The sequence below is a fragment of the Staurois parvus genome, unplaced genomic scaffold (assembly GCF_062004578.1).
Source record: "Staurois parvus isolate SC_StPar_1 unplaced genomic scaffold, SC_StPar_1.0 ptg000152l, whole genome shotgun sequence".
Lineage (NCBI taxonomy): Eukaryota > Metazoa > Chordata > Amphibia > Anura > Ranidae > Staurois > Staurois parvus.
The window spans coordinates 2,106,781-2,123,956 of NW_028317948.1; the positions used below are offsets into that span (position 1 = coordinate 2,106,781).

At 41.4% G+C, this 17,176-nt stretch overlaps 1 protein-coding gene across 2 annotated transcripts in view; it reads left to right on the forward strand.

Moving 5' to 3' along the window:
- The window catches only part of VWA3A (von Willebrand factor A domain containing 3A), a 149,145-nt gene that overhangs the window by 52,894 nt on the left and 79,075 nt on the right, over positions 1–17,176 (forward strand). For both annotated transcript variants that reach the window (XM_089674793.1, XM_089674794.1), the window contains exons 11-13: positions 4,125–4,190; positions 6,615–6,746; positions 11,472–11,610. In XM_089674793.1, the coding sequence (XP_089530919.1) occupies positions 4,125–4,190; positions 6,615–6,746; positions 11,472–11,610 (337 nt within the window). The remainder of the gene's footprint in view (positions 1–4,124; positions 4,191–6,614; positions 6,747–11,471; positions 11,611–17,176) is intronic.

Sequence of the window (17,176 nt, forward strand, 5' to 3'; positions counted from 1 at the left end):
CAATCAGTGATCACATGATCGGGACCTCGTACAGAGGTCCCGTCCGACGATCGGTGTTTCACTATGTCCGGAGGACACAGCGGGCACCAGATCGCGGTGCTGCACGCTCCCAGGGAGCGCGCACAAGCAGGGTGCGGGGAGGCCGTTTATAGACGGCCACCCGACCCTGCAGTGCCACCGTCCAGCTGTTTATATACAACGGCCGGTCGGGAAGTGGTTAAGCCCAAAAGCAATCATGTATTATATTGCAGCTTACCAATTCTTAGATGTGGTGGCTGCATTAGTTTTCTTCTTTTAGGCTTTTCCCTTCTGTTTTCACCTGTGATCTAGCCAGTAACACACCTTTTTTATTAGAGTGCCCCCACTCTCGATGAAGGAGCACAGGGGGCACAGCAGAGAGCAGCATTGTCAGTCTGGGTGGCTAGATGGACTAGCAGATTTAAACATACTAACAAACTGAAGCCAAACCCCAGCTAACACTTTATAAGCATAAATGTTTTACATGAATAAATAAAAGCTGATTGATTATTGTAAGCACCCCTGTCAGTGTTAAATAGTTTGTCTCACCCCTGTAAACTGATACAGTCATGGCCGAAATTGTTGGCACCCTTGATATTTCTCCAGGAAATCATGTATTTCTCACGAAACGTATTGCATTAACACATGTTTTGCTATACACATGTTTATTCCCTTTGTGTGTATTGGGACAAAACAAAAAAAGGGAGGAAAGAAAGCAAATTCGACATAATGTCACACAAACCTCCAAAAATGGGCTGGACAAAAGTATTGGCACCCTTTCACAACTGCGGATAAATAAGAATGTTACAAGCATGTGATGCTCCTGTAAACTCACCTGGGGCAAGTAACAGGTGTGGGCAATATAGAAATCACACCTGAAAGCAGATAAAAAGGAGAGACGTTCACTTAACCTTTGCATTGTGTGTCTGTCTGTGCCACACTAAGCATGGACAACAGAAAGAGGAGACGAGAACTGTCTGAGGACCTGAGAACCAAAATTGTGGCAAAATATCAACAATCTCAAGGTTACAAGTCCATCTCCAGAGAACTAGATTTGCCTTTGTCCACAGTGCGCAACATTATCAAGAAGTTTGCAACCCATGGCACTGTAGCTAATCTCCCTGGTCGTGGACGGATGAGGAAAATTGATGAAAGATTGCAACGCAGAATAGTCCGGATGGTGGATAAGCAGCCCCAAACATGTTCCAAAGACATTCAAGCTGTCCTGCAGGCTCAGGGAGCATCAGTGTCAGCGCGAACTATCCGTCGACATTTAAATGAAATGAAACGCTATGGCAGGAGACCCAGGAGGACCCCACTGCTGACACAGAGACATAAAAAAGCAAGACTACAGTTTGCCAAAATGTACTTGAGTAAGCCAAAAGCCTTCTGGGAAAACGTCTTGTGGACAGATGAGACCAAGATAGAGCTTTTCGGTAAAGCACATCATTCTACTGTTTACCGAAAACGGAATGAGGCCTACAAAGAACAAAACACAGTACCTACGGTAAAATATGGTGGAGGTTCAATGATGTTTTGGGGTTGTTTTGCTGCCTCTGGCACTGGGTGCCTTGACTGTGTGCAAGGCATCATGAAATCTGAGGATTACCAAAGGATTTTGGGTCGCACTGTAGGGCCCAGTGTCAGAAAGCTGGGTTTGCGTCCAAGATCCTGGGTCTTCCAGCAGGACAATGACCCCAAACATACGTCAAAAAGCACTCAGAAATGGATGGCAAAGAAGCGCTGGAGAGTTCTGAAGTGGCCAGCAATGAGCCCAGATCTAAATCCCATTGAACACCTGTGGAGAGATCTTAAAATTGCTGTTGGGAAAAGGTGTCCTTCCAATAAGAGAGACCTGGAGCTGTTTGCAAAGGAAGAGTGGTCCAAAATTCCGGGTGAGAGGTGTCAGAAGCTTATTGATGGTTATAGGAAGCGACTGATTTCAGTTATGTTTTCCAAAGGGTGTGCAACCAAATATTAAGTTAAGGGTGCCAATACTTTTGTCCAGCCCATTTTTGGGGTTTTGTGTGACATTATGTCATATTTGCTTTTCTGCCTCTGTTTTATATTTGTTCCAATACATACAAAGGGAATAAACATGTGTATAGCAAAACATGTGTTAATGCAATACCTTTTTTGTGTGAAATACTTGATTTTCAGGAAAAATATCAAGGGTGCCAACAATTTCGGCCATGACTGTATATATGGTAGCAACAGAGTAACAACAGAGTTACTGGCCAGATCACCAATGAAATATAAGAAAGAAAGCCTGAAAAATAAAACTAATGCAGACATCACATCTAAGAATTGGGATGCTGCAAACTTATAAATCTTTGATTTTGGGTTTAATACTGCTTTAAGGCATCTGGATGTTGTTAGAAGGAACATTAGAGTAAGCGGGGTAAAATTCAGGTCTGATCACTATTGTGCCCCTGCTAGTAGTTTGGCACCAACTCCTGGCCCATCCCCCCCCTTTCTCATCCAATATATGTTATTATAAGCAAACAAACAAAAAAGATGACTTTTAATGGAAATCAGCAAAAATCATGAGGTATGACACTTGATCCCCCATCCCCATTCCAATACACTACAACTTCAGTTGAGCCGGGATTTCAGGTTTTTGCCCTGCTGCGTCATTTCTTTATTCGGGGACATAAGTGAACACCCTCTTATGTCTATGAGCAGCTGTAACATAGACAACCATATGTAAACCGTGCATGTCACAAACAAATAAATTCATAATTCATAAACATGTGATTGATATCAAAAAGTGAAAAAGTCCAAAATAAACAACATTAAAGTCCCAGTGTAATAAAAGTGCCAGTGCTCCTTATAAACATGACATCTCACTCAACTCCACATTGATGTTTGGTGCCCCACATAGACTTTTACTCACCATATGCAGATGACCAGCTATCTCTAGTATGGTCAATAGATAGCACTTGTGGATCATTGCCCTGTTTTGATCAACACCGCTTGATTTCACCAGAAGATATGCAGAATACATGAAGGTTTCACAGATACATACAATGAAGGAACCTGGCTGCTGCACCTTCAGAATTCCATAAAAAGACCATGGGATCTCCAAAACCCGGGAGGTGGGAAGGTACTGGCTGGTAAGTTCTTAGTGAAGTGTGAGCCTGTCACCCCTGAAGCAAGTCAGGGATGAGCGCCTCATACTTACATAAGAACCTACCAGCCGCTGCTTCCCCCTCCACGCAAGGGTTATGGAGGTCCTATGGTCCTTTTCTGGAATTTTGAAGGTGCGGCAGCCAGGTTCCTTCACCATATGTATCTGTGAAACCTTCGAGTATGCTGCACATCTTATGGCAAAATCAAGTGGTGTTAATCAAACAGGGGAATGCCCCACAAGTGCTATCTATTGACCATACTAGAGATAGTTGGTCATCTGCATATGGTGAGTAATAGTCTATGTGGGGCACCAACAGAACTGTGAAGTGGCACGCGATGTCATGTTCGTAAGGAACTCTGGCACTTTTATTGAACTGGGACTTTAATGTTTATTTTGGACTTATTTTTCACATATTGATATCAATCACAAGATTATGTATTATAAATTTATATTTTTGTGACATGCGCGATTTGCCTATGGTTTTTTACCTTACTGTGTTTTTATAGCACATAATAGTAACTGCAGTAGTCACTATATGTTTTTACTACTATAGGCATTTAGTGTACTGTTTTATCCAAGATGCAGAGCAATATTTATTTTATTATAAGCAGCTGTAGGCTTCTTGCACACGGTTGGTTTGTTCCTTTTAACAACACATCTTGGCATTTTCAGGTACAAATGCAGTGTCCTGATCTGCTGCTAGCAGCCTGTCAAAATCTGTGATAGACTGACACAAGTCGTGGGTAGATGCTGCAGGAATTCTGCGTTTGGGGCATATGTCCCTAAATGCACATTGCCCACTGCTTGGTACAGCATCCAGCCACTGTGTATTTCAGCTTGTCTTAGACTTTGTGGGGCTGGACGCTGCATCTGTGCCTCCTTTGTGCCTGAAAACGCTGACGGTCAAACCACCTGATTACAAGTTGTGAACGCATGAGAAGGACTATCTAACAAACTGTTTGTGCTACAATAGGCTGATTTACAAAGACTGGCGGACACAATTGGCGGGCATTTTCACTGCTTCTCGTCTTGGAAAGAGGTACGTTTTAGTAGTGAATTATGCTAAATTATAATCATTGGTTCTTGTCACACTTTGCATAATTTAAAAGCAACTATATCATTCTAACATTTAATTAGATTTATCATGTGAACATGATTAACATAATGTAAAATGTAAATCCTAGCAATACATTTTACCTATTTGCTCTTTTTGGTTAGCTAAATATACCATATTGAACAGCAACATATACAATACCATATTCAATACAGCTTTGTTATATATGTTCCATAACTGTCAAAACATTCCTGCTGATCCTGCCAGAACTCCAGTGAGCTGCACTCCAGCACTTGCTGTTCTAGGGTGACAATACTGCTGCTCAGTAAATCCAGTGCAGTGAGTAAGCATTATTACTCTTGGACCGGGGTTTAATAGTAATGATCACCAGGTAACAATAAAAGGGAAAAATCCTAAAATCGTAGAACTATTGCAGCCCTCACATCTTTGCATACATGTGTATTTTGTAATGATGGTCTATTTGGTATGATTGTCCCTTTTGATAGCTGTGTCGCCCCCCTACTACATCAAAATGGGAATGCCTTCAAAAGGATATGCAATCACAATTACTAAAGTATGGCAGAGTAGGCATGTAAATATTTGTGAAAGCTACAATATATCATAATGTTAACAGAGAATACAAATTTGGGAACTGCCATTGTTGCCATTGATTTTAGTGTGCAAGTTCAAGTTCCATGGCTTATTCTGATTTTGGCTTCACTGTCTAGAAAGTCAGTGATCTGGAACAAACATGAAGTCAGGATCAGAATGTCAGCCCCCGAGTCTCTACCTGTAAGAACAAGGTAGTCTGTTCAGTTCCTATATAACTGTCTCCCTAGGTTCTCTTACAGGTAGAAATTGCATAAATTCAAAAATGCACTTCCAATGCAAATATGCTATAGCCTCCTATTAAAGCTGAACTCCAGGCAAACAGCTAAATACACAGATACAATACATATATGGGAACTGTTTTGCCTGCAAAAAAATTACCGTTATTGCCCATCCAGTCTTCTGATTTACACAGCACTACAGGAGACCTTATCTTTCTCTCATGCAGTTAGGTCACAATAACAGGTCTTGTCCCTCCCCTATATTCATCTCTCAATCACTCTATCTCCATTAATCAGTGCCGTCCTTGTTAGCACTTGAGCTCTGCAACAAGAATGACTGGCTTTGTGTGCTGCTTTTTCCTCTCATAATCTGAGTTCTGCTGTACATTGGTAGCTGATGGCATGTCACATACAGGTTCTTGCATATCTTGCATTAAAAAATCAATGTAATGATGTATTCCTGAACACAGAGCTTTGATAAATTGTATAATTTCCTATCTGCATGGATGATATCTTTAACAAAAAGCAATGACAGAGGATTGTGATGGGAAAGTTAATGTGATTGTAAAACTTCACATTTTTTTTTTCTTTTAAATAAAAGACATGTTATACTTGCTTGTTTTCTGCAATGGATTTTCACAGAAAAGCCCTGATCCTGCTCTGTCTGCTTCTCCCCCCTGCCAAGTGCTCTATAGCAAGCTGCTTGCTATGTGGGAACTTATGCAGGCTCTATCTCTAGCCGGCTCTGTGTGTCCATTGGCACACACAGCGCTGCTCGGCCCCTCCCTCAGCTCCCTCCTCACTGGCTGTGATTGACAGCAGCAGGACCCAATGGCCAATGAGGAGGGAGAGAGCCGGGAGAGCCTCTACTCTTTTGCACATCACTGAATCAAGATTGTCTCAGGTATGTATAAGGAAAGGGGGGTATCAATGGAAGGAATAGTTTCCCATTGTTGGTGTCAGTGGAAGGAATAGTATCCCATTGTTGGCGTCAGTGGGAGGAATAGTGACCCATCATTAGTGTCAGTGGGAGGAATAGTGCCCCATCATTGGTTTCAGTAGGAGGAATAGTGCCCTATCATTGGTGTCAGTGGGAGGAATAATGCCCTATTATTGGTGTCAGTGGAAGGAATAGTGCCCCATCATTGGTGTCAGTGGAAGGAATAGTGCCTTATCATAAGTGTCAGTAGGAGGAATAGTGCCCTATCATTGGTATCAGTGGGAGGAATAATGCCCCATTATTGTTGTCAGTGGAAGGAATAATGCCCCATCATTGGTGTCAGTGGAAGGAATAATGCCCCATTATTGGTGTCAGTGGAAGGAATACTGCCCCATTGTTGGTGTCAGTAGCGGGAACTATGCCTCACTGTTGCTGATGGTGGGGGGAATAATGCCCCAAGGGCCTGGATAAAGGCAAGCAAAGGGCTACATCCGGCCCCCAGGCTGCAGTTTGGAGACCACTGCTTTAGACCTTTCAGTAGAAGGATTCATTCTGACTGATTGCTAGGTTGTTTCACTTTTTATTTGTTGTGTTTGGATTGACAGTGTTGTAACATTTGTTTGTTGTTGTTAACGACAGGATGAGATCTATGCCAGCACCGATATCAAACTTCTGGTTGAAGAGGTGCACAAAGCCAATAACCTGCTAAATAAAATAAATGAGATGCGTCAAGGAACACTGGATGATGCGCTTATTAAAATAATGCAGGAGGTGAGCTATACTTTTTGTAATTATTAAAGAGTAGGTTTAATTAGAATCCTTTTGATGGCACGGGAGGTGGGATATGTGACAGGTTGGCTCAAAGTGAGAAATGTGTAACATGCCATAGACCAGGGGTAGGCAACCTTAATGAGGTGGAGATCTACCTGAACAACATGGGAGAAGTCATAGATCACCTGGCACAGTTTCATCCAGTGTCGCCTCCTCACACCTGATTTAAACTTCTAATAGACATACTACCATGTCACAATCTCGTGCATTGCATGGCAATCGTGGGTTTAAACCAGGTAGTTTACATATCGCCTCCTCACCACCTCTCAAACACACTTGGATCGCTTTTCAGAGAAGAAGTAGTGCCTGCTACACTTGTGAATGAGCCCTTAGTTGCATTTGGCAGCGTGACCCATTCAAGGAAATGGGGCCACTTTGCAAGCACCCCACAACTGCATATTTTTGCTGGGTCCAAGGAGTTAAGGCAGGTGGTATGAAAGCAACACAACACTGCCTGCTTTCACCCCTTGTTTGCTGTACTGCACAAGGTTGAAGGGCACTTGCGGAGCAGCCTAATTCACTTGAATGGGTCATGCTTGGCAAGTGCTACACCCACCAACCATGATAGGGCATATAAATCCTGCTGTAGCTGCGACATATGTTCCCCTCTGGCCACTGCAGCTAAAGCGGGTGTGGTTGGGGCAAGTTGGTAAAAACATGTTATAACTAAGGGGTTTTACCACCCCTAAAATGCAAATGTAAATGAATATTGACTGTCATGAGCCCCCTATAAGGCTGCTTTCACATCAATGTGCTGCAGTTTACCCGCACTGCAGGTGCAGGGCAGTGCATCTGAAACTTTCCTGGGTTAGCGGTGCTTTGCCATAGGTGTGGTGCACTTTTTGAAAGTGCACTAAAAAACTGGCATTCAGGAGTTTTGGTGCACATTCAGAATGTGTACCACACCTGCAGGATATAATAGAAGTCTATGGCTAAGTGCAGCAAACCCGCAGGAAGGCTGCAGGTGGGTAAACCAGAGTGGATCAGTGTAAAAGCAGCCCTGTACTATAATGCCCAGTGTATTGCTTAACACTGACCTGAAGATCTCGTCCTCGCACCACTCTGAAGGTCATTAGCCAGAATAAGAGGTGAAGTGCAGTTGGTATCACTCTGCATGGGACAGGAGCCAGCACTACAGAGGAGGCATTGGCTTATGAGGCTCTTGCTCCCTACTACAGCTCCAACATTACAAGTAGTCCCTTTACATTGCACTCTGATGCTCTAGGATGGCGGGTCAGCAAGCCCAGACTGCGATCTACCTGTCACCTGGCCGCAATCTAGTGATAGATCACGATCTATAGGTTGCTGACCACGTCATAGACCCATTTTCTCATATTCAACCTCCACACAAGCCCCATATGCACAAAAAGAATATTAGACAAATTATTGCCTTTTTTTTTCTCATATTCATATTCTCATATCAAAAGTGAAGAGCTTACTAAAGTTTCGAAAATTCTTGTACGAAAGAAAGAAAATTTGGAAGTGATGTAATGTATTTTTATTGTATTTTCGGACAAAAACTGTACCGAGTAAATGAAAATTGCACAATCTGGTATCGTACGAGAAACATTTTCATGCTTGTCCCTTCAAAGAACATAGGATGAAAGCTGTGTCCTAACGATCAGATTATCATGCGATCACTTCAAAAGCGGTATTTTTCATACGATTTTCTAATCGTGTGTACTAAGCTTTAGTCAAGGAGGAGTGTCCCTTGCCACTTTGCAAGCACCCCACAACTGCATATTTTTGCTGGGTCCAAGGAGTTAAGGCAGGTGGTATGAAAGCAACACAACACTGCCTGCTTTCACCCCTTGTTTGCTGTACTGCACAAGGTTGAAGGGCACTTGCGGAGCAGCCTAATTCACTTGAATGGGTCATGCTTGGCAAGTGCTACACCCACCAACCATGATAGGGCATATAAATCCTGCTGTAGCTGCGACATATGTTCCCCTCTGGCCACTGCAGCTAAAGCGGGTGTGGTTGGGGCAAGTTGGTAAAAACATGTTATAACTAAGGGGTTTTACCACCCCTAAAATGCAAATGTAAATGAATATTGACTGTCATGAGCCCCCTATAAGGCTGCTTTCACATCAATGTGCTGCAGTTTACCCGCACTGCAGGTGCAGGGCAGTGCATCTGAAACTTTCCTGGGTTAGCGGTGCTTTGCCATAGGTGTGGTGCACTTTTTGAAAGTGCACTAAAAAACTGGCATTCAGGAGTTTTGGTGCACATTCAGAATGTGTACCACACCTGCAGGATATAATAGAAGTCTATGGCTAAGTGCAGCAAACCCGCAGGAAGGCTGCAGGTGGGTAAACCAGAGTGGATCAGTGTAAAAGCAGCCCTGTACTATAATGCCCAGTGTATTGCTTAACACTGACCTGAAGATCTCGTCCTCGCACCACTCTGAAGGTCATTAGCCAGAATAAGAGGTGAAGTGCAGTTGGTATCACTCTGCATGGGACAGGAGCCAGCACTACAGAGGAGGCATTGGCTTATGAGGCTCTTGCTCCCTACTACAGCTCCAACATTACAAGTAGTCCCTTTACATTGCACTCTGATGCTCTAGGATGGCGGGTCAGCAAGCCCAGACTGCGATCTACCTGTCACCTGGCCGCAATCTAGTGATAGATCACGATCTATAGGTTGCTGACCACGTCATAGACCCATTTTCTCATATTCAACCTCCACACAAGCCCCATATGCACAAAAAGAATATTAGACAAATTATTGCCTTTTTTTTTCTCATATTCATATTCTCATATCAAAAGTGAAGAGCTTACTAAAGTTTCGAAAATTCTTGTACGAAAGAAAGAAAATTTGGAAGTGATGTAATGTATTTTTATTGTATTTTCGGACAAAAACTGTACCGAGTAAATGAAAATTGCACAATCTGGTATCGTACGAGAAACATTTTCATGCTTGTCCCTTCAAAGAACATAGGATGAAAGCTGTGTCCTAACGATCAGATTATCATGCGATCACTTCAAAAGCGGTATTTTTCATACGATTTTCTAATCGTGTGTACTAAGCTTTAGTCAAGGAGGAGTGTCCCTTGTGCTACTGGATGCAATTTTAGTTGAAATCATCTGTCCTCTGATCCCCTCTACCCCTAGAGCTGTAATCTTCCTGTGCTCTGGGTTAATACGAGCCGAGGGATCTGCTACAGACACTTAAGAGTGCTGACTATGCCTGCCCTTTCTGCCAACCTCTTCCATATATAGAAGCTTTACTATAACTTTCATTAATGAAAAGCGTTCTGTGAATGGAGGGTGGGTAAATGAATGAATATTCTGCCTTCTCCATTCATAGATCATTTTTCATTGTTGGACACTATAGAACAGTTTCTATGAATGGAGGAGGGGGTGGGAAAGGCAGGCCTAGTTTACACTCTTAAAAAGAACATATGACAGGTCCCTTGGCCTATATTACCCCAAAGTCGTGGCCCCGCAGCATTGAAAGATTATGGCTGTAGGGCTAGGGGGGGATCAGAGGATTTTAACTAAAAATTAGCAGCATAATTTGCATTGATTGTAAGCACAGTCTCTTGTGCTAATTTTGTTTATGAGTTTTTTTACTAAAACTTTCTTAGATATATATTTGTCATAAAATAAATTAATATAATTTTTGCTGTACAAAACCTATATCCGAATTCTTTATCTTTTTAGGATGTTTGTTCGTGTCGGTAGGCAGGGGGTAGTGCAGGAGGAGGGGGAGCAGAGTATAGAGACACCTGACTTTGATGACTTCAATACTGATCTTGTGGATACTTAAAGTTGTTGCAAACCTCAAATATGAAATCTATAGTGTGTACTTGTCTCTATTAAAGTGTTACTAAACCCTGCATTCACTATATCTGATCTCCCACAGTACACAGAACATGGAAGTGCAGATATTTTAGTAAACATAAACTGCTAAATACCTTTTCTCATCAGCAGTTAGAGCAGTCTTGTGATCATTTACTGCATATACAGACTGATTTTACTGTTGTGGGTTTAGTAACACTTTAAGAGCTGGTTTGTTTTTCTGGTATCAGCATGAATAATTTCTGACAAGTTTTCCTGACATTAAGAGAAAAAAGATGACAAGGGAGGGAACTCAAGTTGATTGACAGCCTCAGCTCTGTCCTTGTGTGTTGTGTGAAGGGAGGTTTGTCCCTTCCCTCCAATCAGCTCTTAGAGCTCCCCTCACTGAGCTCCGCAGAGTGTAACTTCAGCTCAATGCTCCCTTTTTTTCTGAACATTTAGAAAGATTAATAAATTCTGGAATTTAAATGGATGCAGAGCAAAGAATACTGCAGATAAAAAGGTACAACTTATGTACAAAGCTTAGTTTCCTCTCTGTATCACCTGAGGCCAGTCACTTCACTTGGAATATGTAAGGGTTTACAACCACCTTAATATTAAGAAACAAATTACGGAATCTGATGAGTGATTCAACTACCTTCATCTTCCCAAAAATGAAATATTAGCATTTTGGTGGATTTAGATTTTAAACACTGGTATTCTTGAGACAATTTCTCAGCTTGTAAATTTGTGGTACCTTGCTTTATTTTAGTATATAAATAAAACAATGTATTTCCTAGTAGATGTTTCTGCTCATCTTAGAGTAAAATATGATACTTGTATTTACAGCAGCTATGTGAAAATAGATATGTTTTTACAGATATCAACAAGAGTGGCTAAAATCTCTCCGTCTGCTTTCCTTCCTAAACCTCCCAACCATGATGGACCACTGAACATAGAGATTCCCAATTTTTCACCAAAAACATCAACTGAATGGCTTAAGAAAAATGGGTTAAAAGGTAACAATGGAAATAAATTAGATTCAGATATTCTATCTACAATATTCAAAAATGTGACAGTTTTTGCAAATTATTACATTATATATAATATGCATTGTTTCTTTTCTTTTGTATGGAAAATAACTGATTTTGAGGTTAAGAGTTGCAGTTTCATACTTTAGGTTTTCAATATTTTAATATATCTGTATAATGTATTAAAAAAAATCACTATATACTTTACATGCACATGAACTGTAACGGCATTCCAATCTTAGTCCGTAGGGTTCAATATTGAGTTGGCCCACCCTTTTCAGCTATAACAGCTTCAACTCTTCTGGGAAGGCTGTCCACAAGGTTTAGCTGTGTGTCTATGGGAATGCTTGACCTTTCTTCTAGAAGCACATTTGTGAGGTCAGGCACTGATGTCAGACGAGAAGGCCTGTCTTGCAGTCTTTGCATTAATTCATCCCAAAGGTGTTCTATCGGCTTGAGGTCAGGACTGGTGTAGGCCAATCAAGTTCCTCCATCCCAAACTCACTCATCCATGTCTTTATGGACCTTGCTTTGTGCACTGGTGCACAATCATGTTGGAACAGGAAGGGGCCATCCCCAAACTGTTTCCACAAATTTGGGAGCATGAAATTGTCCAAAATGTCTTGGTATGCTGACGCCTTAAGAGTTCCCTTCACTGGAACTAAGGGGCCAAGCCCAACCCCTGAAAACCCCACACCATAATCTCCCCTCAACCAAACTTTACACTTGACACAATGCATTCAGGCAAGTACCGTTCTTCTGGCAACCATCAAACCCAGACACGTCCATCGTATTGCCAGACAGAGAAGCGTGATTTATCACTCCAGAGAACATGTCTCCACTGTTTTAGAGTCCAGTGGCGGCGTGCTTTACCCCACTGCATCCGACGTTTTGCATTGCACTTGGTGATGTACGGCTTGGATGCAGCTGCTCTGCCCTGGAAACCAATTCCATGAAGCGCTCTACGCACTGTTGTTGTGCTAATCCAAAGGCCACACAAAGTTTGGAGGTCTTTAGCTATTGACTCTGCAGACAGTTAGCCACTTCTGTGCACTGTGCACTTCAGCATGTACTGACCCCGCTCTGTCATTTTACACTTTGTTATAATACCACTAACACTTTCAACCAGTCCTCCTCTGCATCATTCAGATGTTCAGTGGCAAACTTCAGACGGGCCTGGTTATGTGCTTTCTTGAGCAGAGGGACCTTGCGGCCACTGCAGGATTTCAGTTCTTGTTAGTGTAGTGTGTTACCAATTGTTTTCTTGGTGACTGTGGTCCCAGCTGCCTGGAGATCATTGACAAGGTCCTCACGTGTAGTTCTGGGATGATTCCTCACTGTTCTCATGATCATTGACACTCCACGAGGTGAGATCTTGCATGGTGCACCAGACCTAGGTAGACTGACAGTTGTTTTGTGTTTCTTCCATTTGCGAATAATTGCACCAACTGTTGTCACCTTCTCACTAAGCTGCTTGGCGATAGTTTTGTAGCTCAGTCCAGCCTTGTGTAGGTCTACAATCTTGTCCCTGACATCCCTGGACAGCTCTTTGGTCTTTGCCATGGTGGAGAGTTTGGAATCTGTTTGATTGCTCCTGTGGACAGGTGTCTTTTATACAGGTAACAAAATGAGATTAGCAGCACTCCATTTAAAAGACTGCTTCTAATCTCAGCTTGTTACCTGTATAAAAGACACCTGGTAGCCAGAAATCCTTCTGAATGATAGGGGATCAAATACGTATTTCCTTCATGAACATGCAAATCAGTGCATAATTTGTGTCAGGGCTCCAGGGTATGACCAGAGGTATGTGACTGACACAGGGAAACACAGACTTCAGATATGTTATAAACAATATAATTTATTAACACTAACAATACAAACATAAACGCAGTGCAATACTAAAACATAACACAGTGCAAACGAACCAAACCAACCACCCACAGATAACAGTACATACAGTGCAAGCGTCGTCAGGCAGGCCGGGTCAATAATAATCGGGCAGGTAGGTACAGGGGGAGCAAGCGGAGAATGGTCGGGGTCACAAGCCAGGTTCAGCAGGTAGCGGGCAGCGTGGTACAGAGGGTCAGGCAGAGGGATGGTCAGGAACGAGCCGGGGTCAGAGCAGGAGAGGGTCAGCGTAATCAGAACAGGCAGAGTTTGGCAACAAGGAAACGTACTAGCAGGAACACAGGAACAGGAACAAGAATGCAGGATTACAAGATACAGGGCCCAGGAAAAACACACACACCAAGGCAAAGACTGCAGGTCTGGCCATCACTTAACCACTTCCTGTCCGGACACTTTTACCCCCTTCCTGTCCAGGCCAATTTTCAGCTTTCGGCGCTCTCACATTGTGAATGACAATTACTCAGGCATACAACACTGTATCTAAATGAAATTATTATCATTTTTTTCAAACAAATAGAGCTTTAATTTGGTGGTATTTAATCATCACTGGGGTTTTTATTATTTGCTAGAAAAATGAAAAAAGACTGAAAATTTTGAAAAAAACATGTTTTTCTTAGTATTTGATACTAAATTTTGCAAATAAATATACTTTCTTCATAAATTTAGGCCAAAATCCATTGTGCTACATTTTGTTGGTAGACATAACCCAAATCAGTGTGTATTATTTAGTCTTTGTGAAAGTTATAGAGTCCACAGACCACGGTATATATATTTGATATATTTGAAAATGTATCAATCCTGATGCACGGACTACCTATATAATTTCTTGGGGCCCTAAAATGCCAGGACAGTACAAATACCCCCCAAACTACCCCTTTTTGGAAATTAGACAGTCTGAGGTATTTAATGAGAGGCATGGGGAGTTTTTTTGAAGTTGTCATTTTTTGCCAATTTTTTAAGGAAATGATGAAAGTAAAAAAAATTCTTTTTTTTTTTCCCACAAAGTTGTCATTTAACAAGTTCTTTCTCTCACACGACATAGGCATACTTGCAATTACACCCCAAAACACATTCTGCTACTCATCCTGAGTATGGCGATACCACATGTGTAAAACTTTTTCACAGCCTAACCACATAGAAGGGCCCCACATCCAATAAGCACCCTTAGGTGTTCTAGGGGCAAAAATTACACATCTAATTTCTTGACTGTCTATCACAGTTTTGGAGGTCCTGGAGCACCAGGACAATTGAATTACCCACAAAATGACCCCATTTTCAAAAGAAAACACCTCAAGGTATGTTTTAAGAGGCATGGGGAGTCCTCTGAAGACTTCATTTTTTGCCACATGTTTTTGGAAAATGTGAAAAGAAAATGAAAATGTATTTTTTTTTACGCAAAGTTGTCAATCTATGAAATATTTCTATTACACAGCATAGGCATACTTAAAATGATACCCCAAAACGCATTCTTTAACTCCTGCTGAATATGGCGATACCAAATGTGTGAGACTTTTTCACAGTCTGGCCACATAGAGGGGTTCCACATCCAATAAGCACCTGTTAGCGTTCTAAGGGCAAAAATTACACATCTAATTTCTTGACTACCTATTGCCGTTTTGGAGGTCCTGGAGCATCAGGGCAATGGAATTATCCACAAAATGACCCCATTTTGGAAAGCAAACACCCCAAGGTATGTTTTAAGAGGCATGCAGAGTCTTCTGAAGACTTAATTTTTTGCCACAAGTTTTTGGAAAATGCGAAAAGAAAATGAAAATGTATTTTTTTCTACACAAAGTTGTCAATCTATGAGATATTTCTAATACACTGCATAGGCATACTTAAAATTACACCCCAAAACACATTCTCTAACTCTTCCTGAATATGGTGATACCAAATGTGTGAGACTTTTTCACAGTCTGGCCACATAGAGGGGTTCCACATCCAATAAGCACCTGTTAGCGTTCTAAGGGCAAAAATCGCACATCTAATTTCTTAACTACCTATTGCTGTTTTGGAGGTTCTGGAGCATCAGGACAATGGAATTATCCACAAAAAGACCCCATTTTGGAAAGCAAACACCCCAAGGTATGTTTTAAGAGGCATGCGGAGTCTTCTGAAGACTTCATTTTTTGCCACAAGTTTTTGGAAAATGTGAAAAGAAAATGAAAATGTATTTTTTTCTACACAAAGTTGTCAATCTATGAGATATTTCTAATACACTGCATAGGCAAACTTAAAATTACACCCCAAAACACATTCTCTAACTCTTCCTGAATATGGTGATACCAAATGTGTGAGACTTTTTCACAGTCTGGCCACATAGAGGGGTTCCACATCCAATAAGCACCTGTTAGCGTTCTAAGGGCAAAAATCACACATCTAATTTCTTAACTACCTATTGCTGTTTTGGAGGTCCTGGAGCATCAGGACAATGGAATTATCCACAAAAAGACCCCATTTTGGAAAGCAAACACCCCAAGGTATGTTTTAAGAGGCATGGGGAGTCTTCTGAAGACTTCATTTTTTGCCATAAGTTTTTGGAAAATGTGAAAAGAAAATGAAAATATATATTTTTTTTATGCAAAGTTGTCAATCTATGAGATATTTCTATTACACAGCATAAGCATACTTAAAATTACACCTCAAAATGCATTCTTTAACTCCTGCTGAATATGGCGATACCAAATGTGTGAGACTTTTTCACAGTCTGGCCACATAGAGGGGTTCCACATCCAATAAGCACCTGTTAGCGTTCTAAGGGCAAAAATTACACATCTAATTTCTTGACTACCTATTGCCGTTTTGGAGGTCCTGGAGCATCAGGGCAATGGAATTATCCACAAAATGACCCCATTTTGGAAAGCAAACACCCCAAGGTATGTTTTAAGAGGCATGGGGAGTCTTCTGAAGACTTCATTTTTTGCCATAAGTTTTTGGAAAATGTGAAAAGAAAATGAAAATATATATTTTTTTTATGCAAAGTTGTCAATCTATGAGATATTTCTATTACACAGCATAAGCATACTTAAAATTACACCTCAAAATGCATTCTTTAACTCCTGCTGAATATGGCGATACCAAATGTGTGAGACTTTTTCACAGTCTGGCCACATAGAGGGGTTCCACATCCAATAAGCACCTGTTAGCGTTCTAAGGGCAAAAATTACACATCTAATTTCTTGACTACCTATTGCCGTTTTGGAGGTCCTGGAGCATCAGGGCAATGGAATTATCCACAAAATGACCCCATTTTGGAAAGCAAGCACCCCAAGGTATGTTTTAAGAGGCATGAGGAGTCTTCTGAAGACTTCATTTTTTGCCAAAAGTTTTTGGAATATGTTAAAAGAAAATGAAAATGTATTTTTTTCTATGCAAAGTTGTCAATATAGAAGATATTTCTAATACACTGCATAGGCATACTTAAAATTACACCCCAAAACACATTCTCTAACTCTTCCTGAGTATAACGATACCACACGTGCAAGACTTTTTCACAGCCTAACCAAATGGAGGGGCCCCACATGCAAGAAGCACCGTTAGGCATACTAAGGGCAAAAATTACACATCTAATTTATTGACTACGTATCACAATTTTGGAGGTCCTGGAGCAGCAAAGTCTTCTGAAGACTTAATTTTTTACACAGAT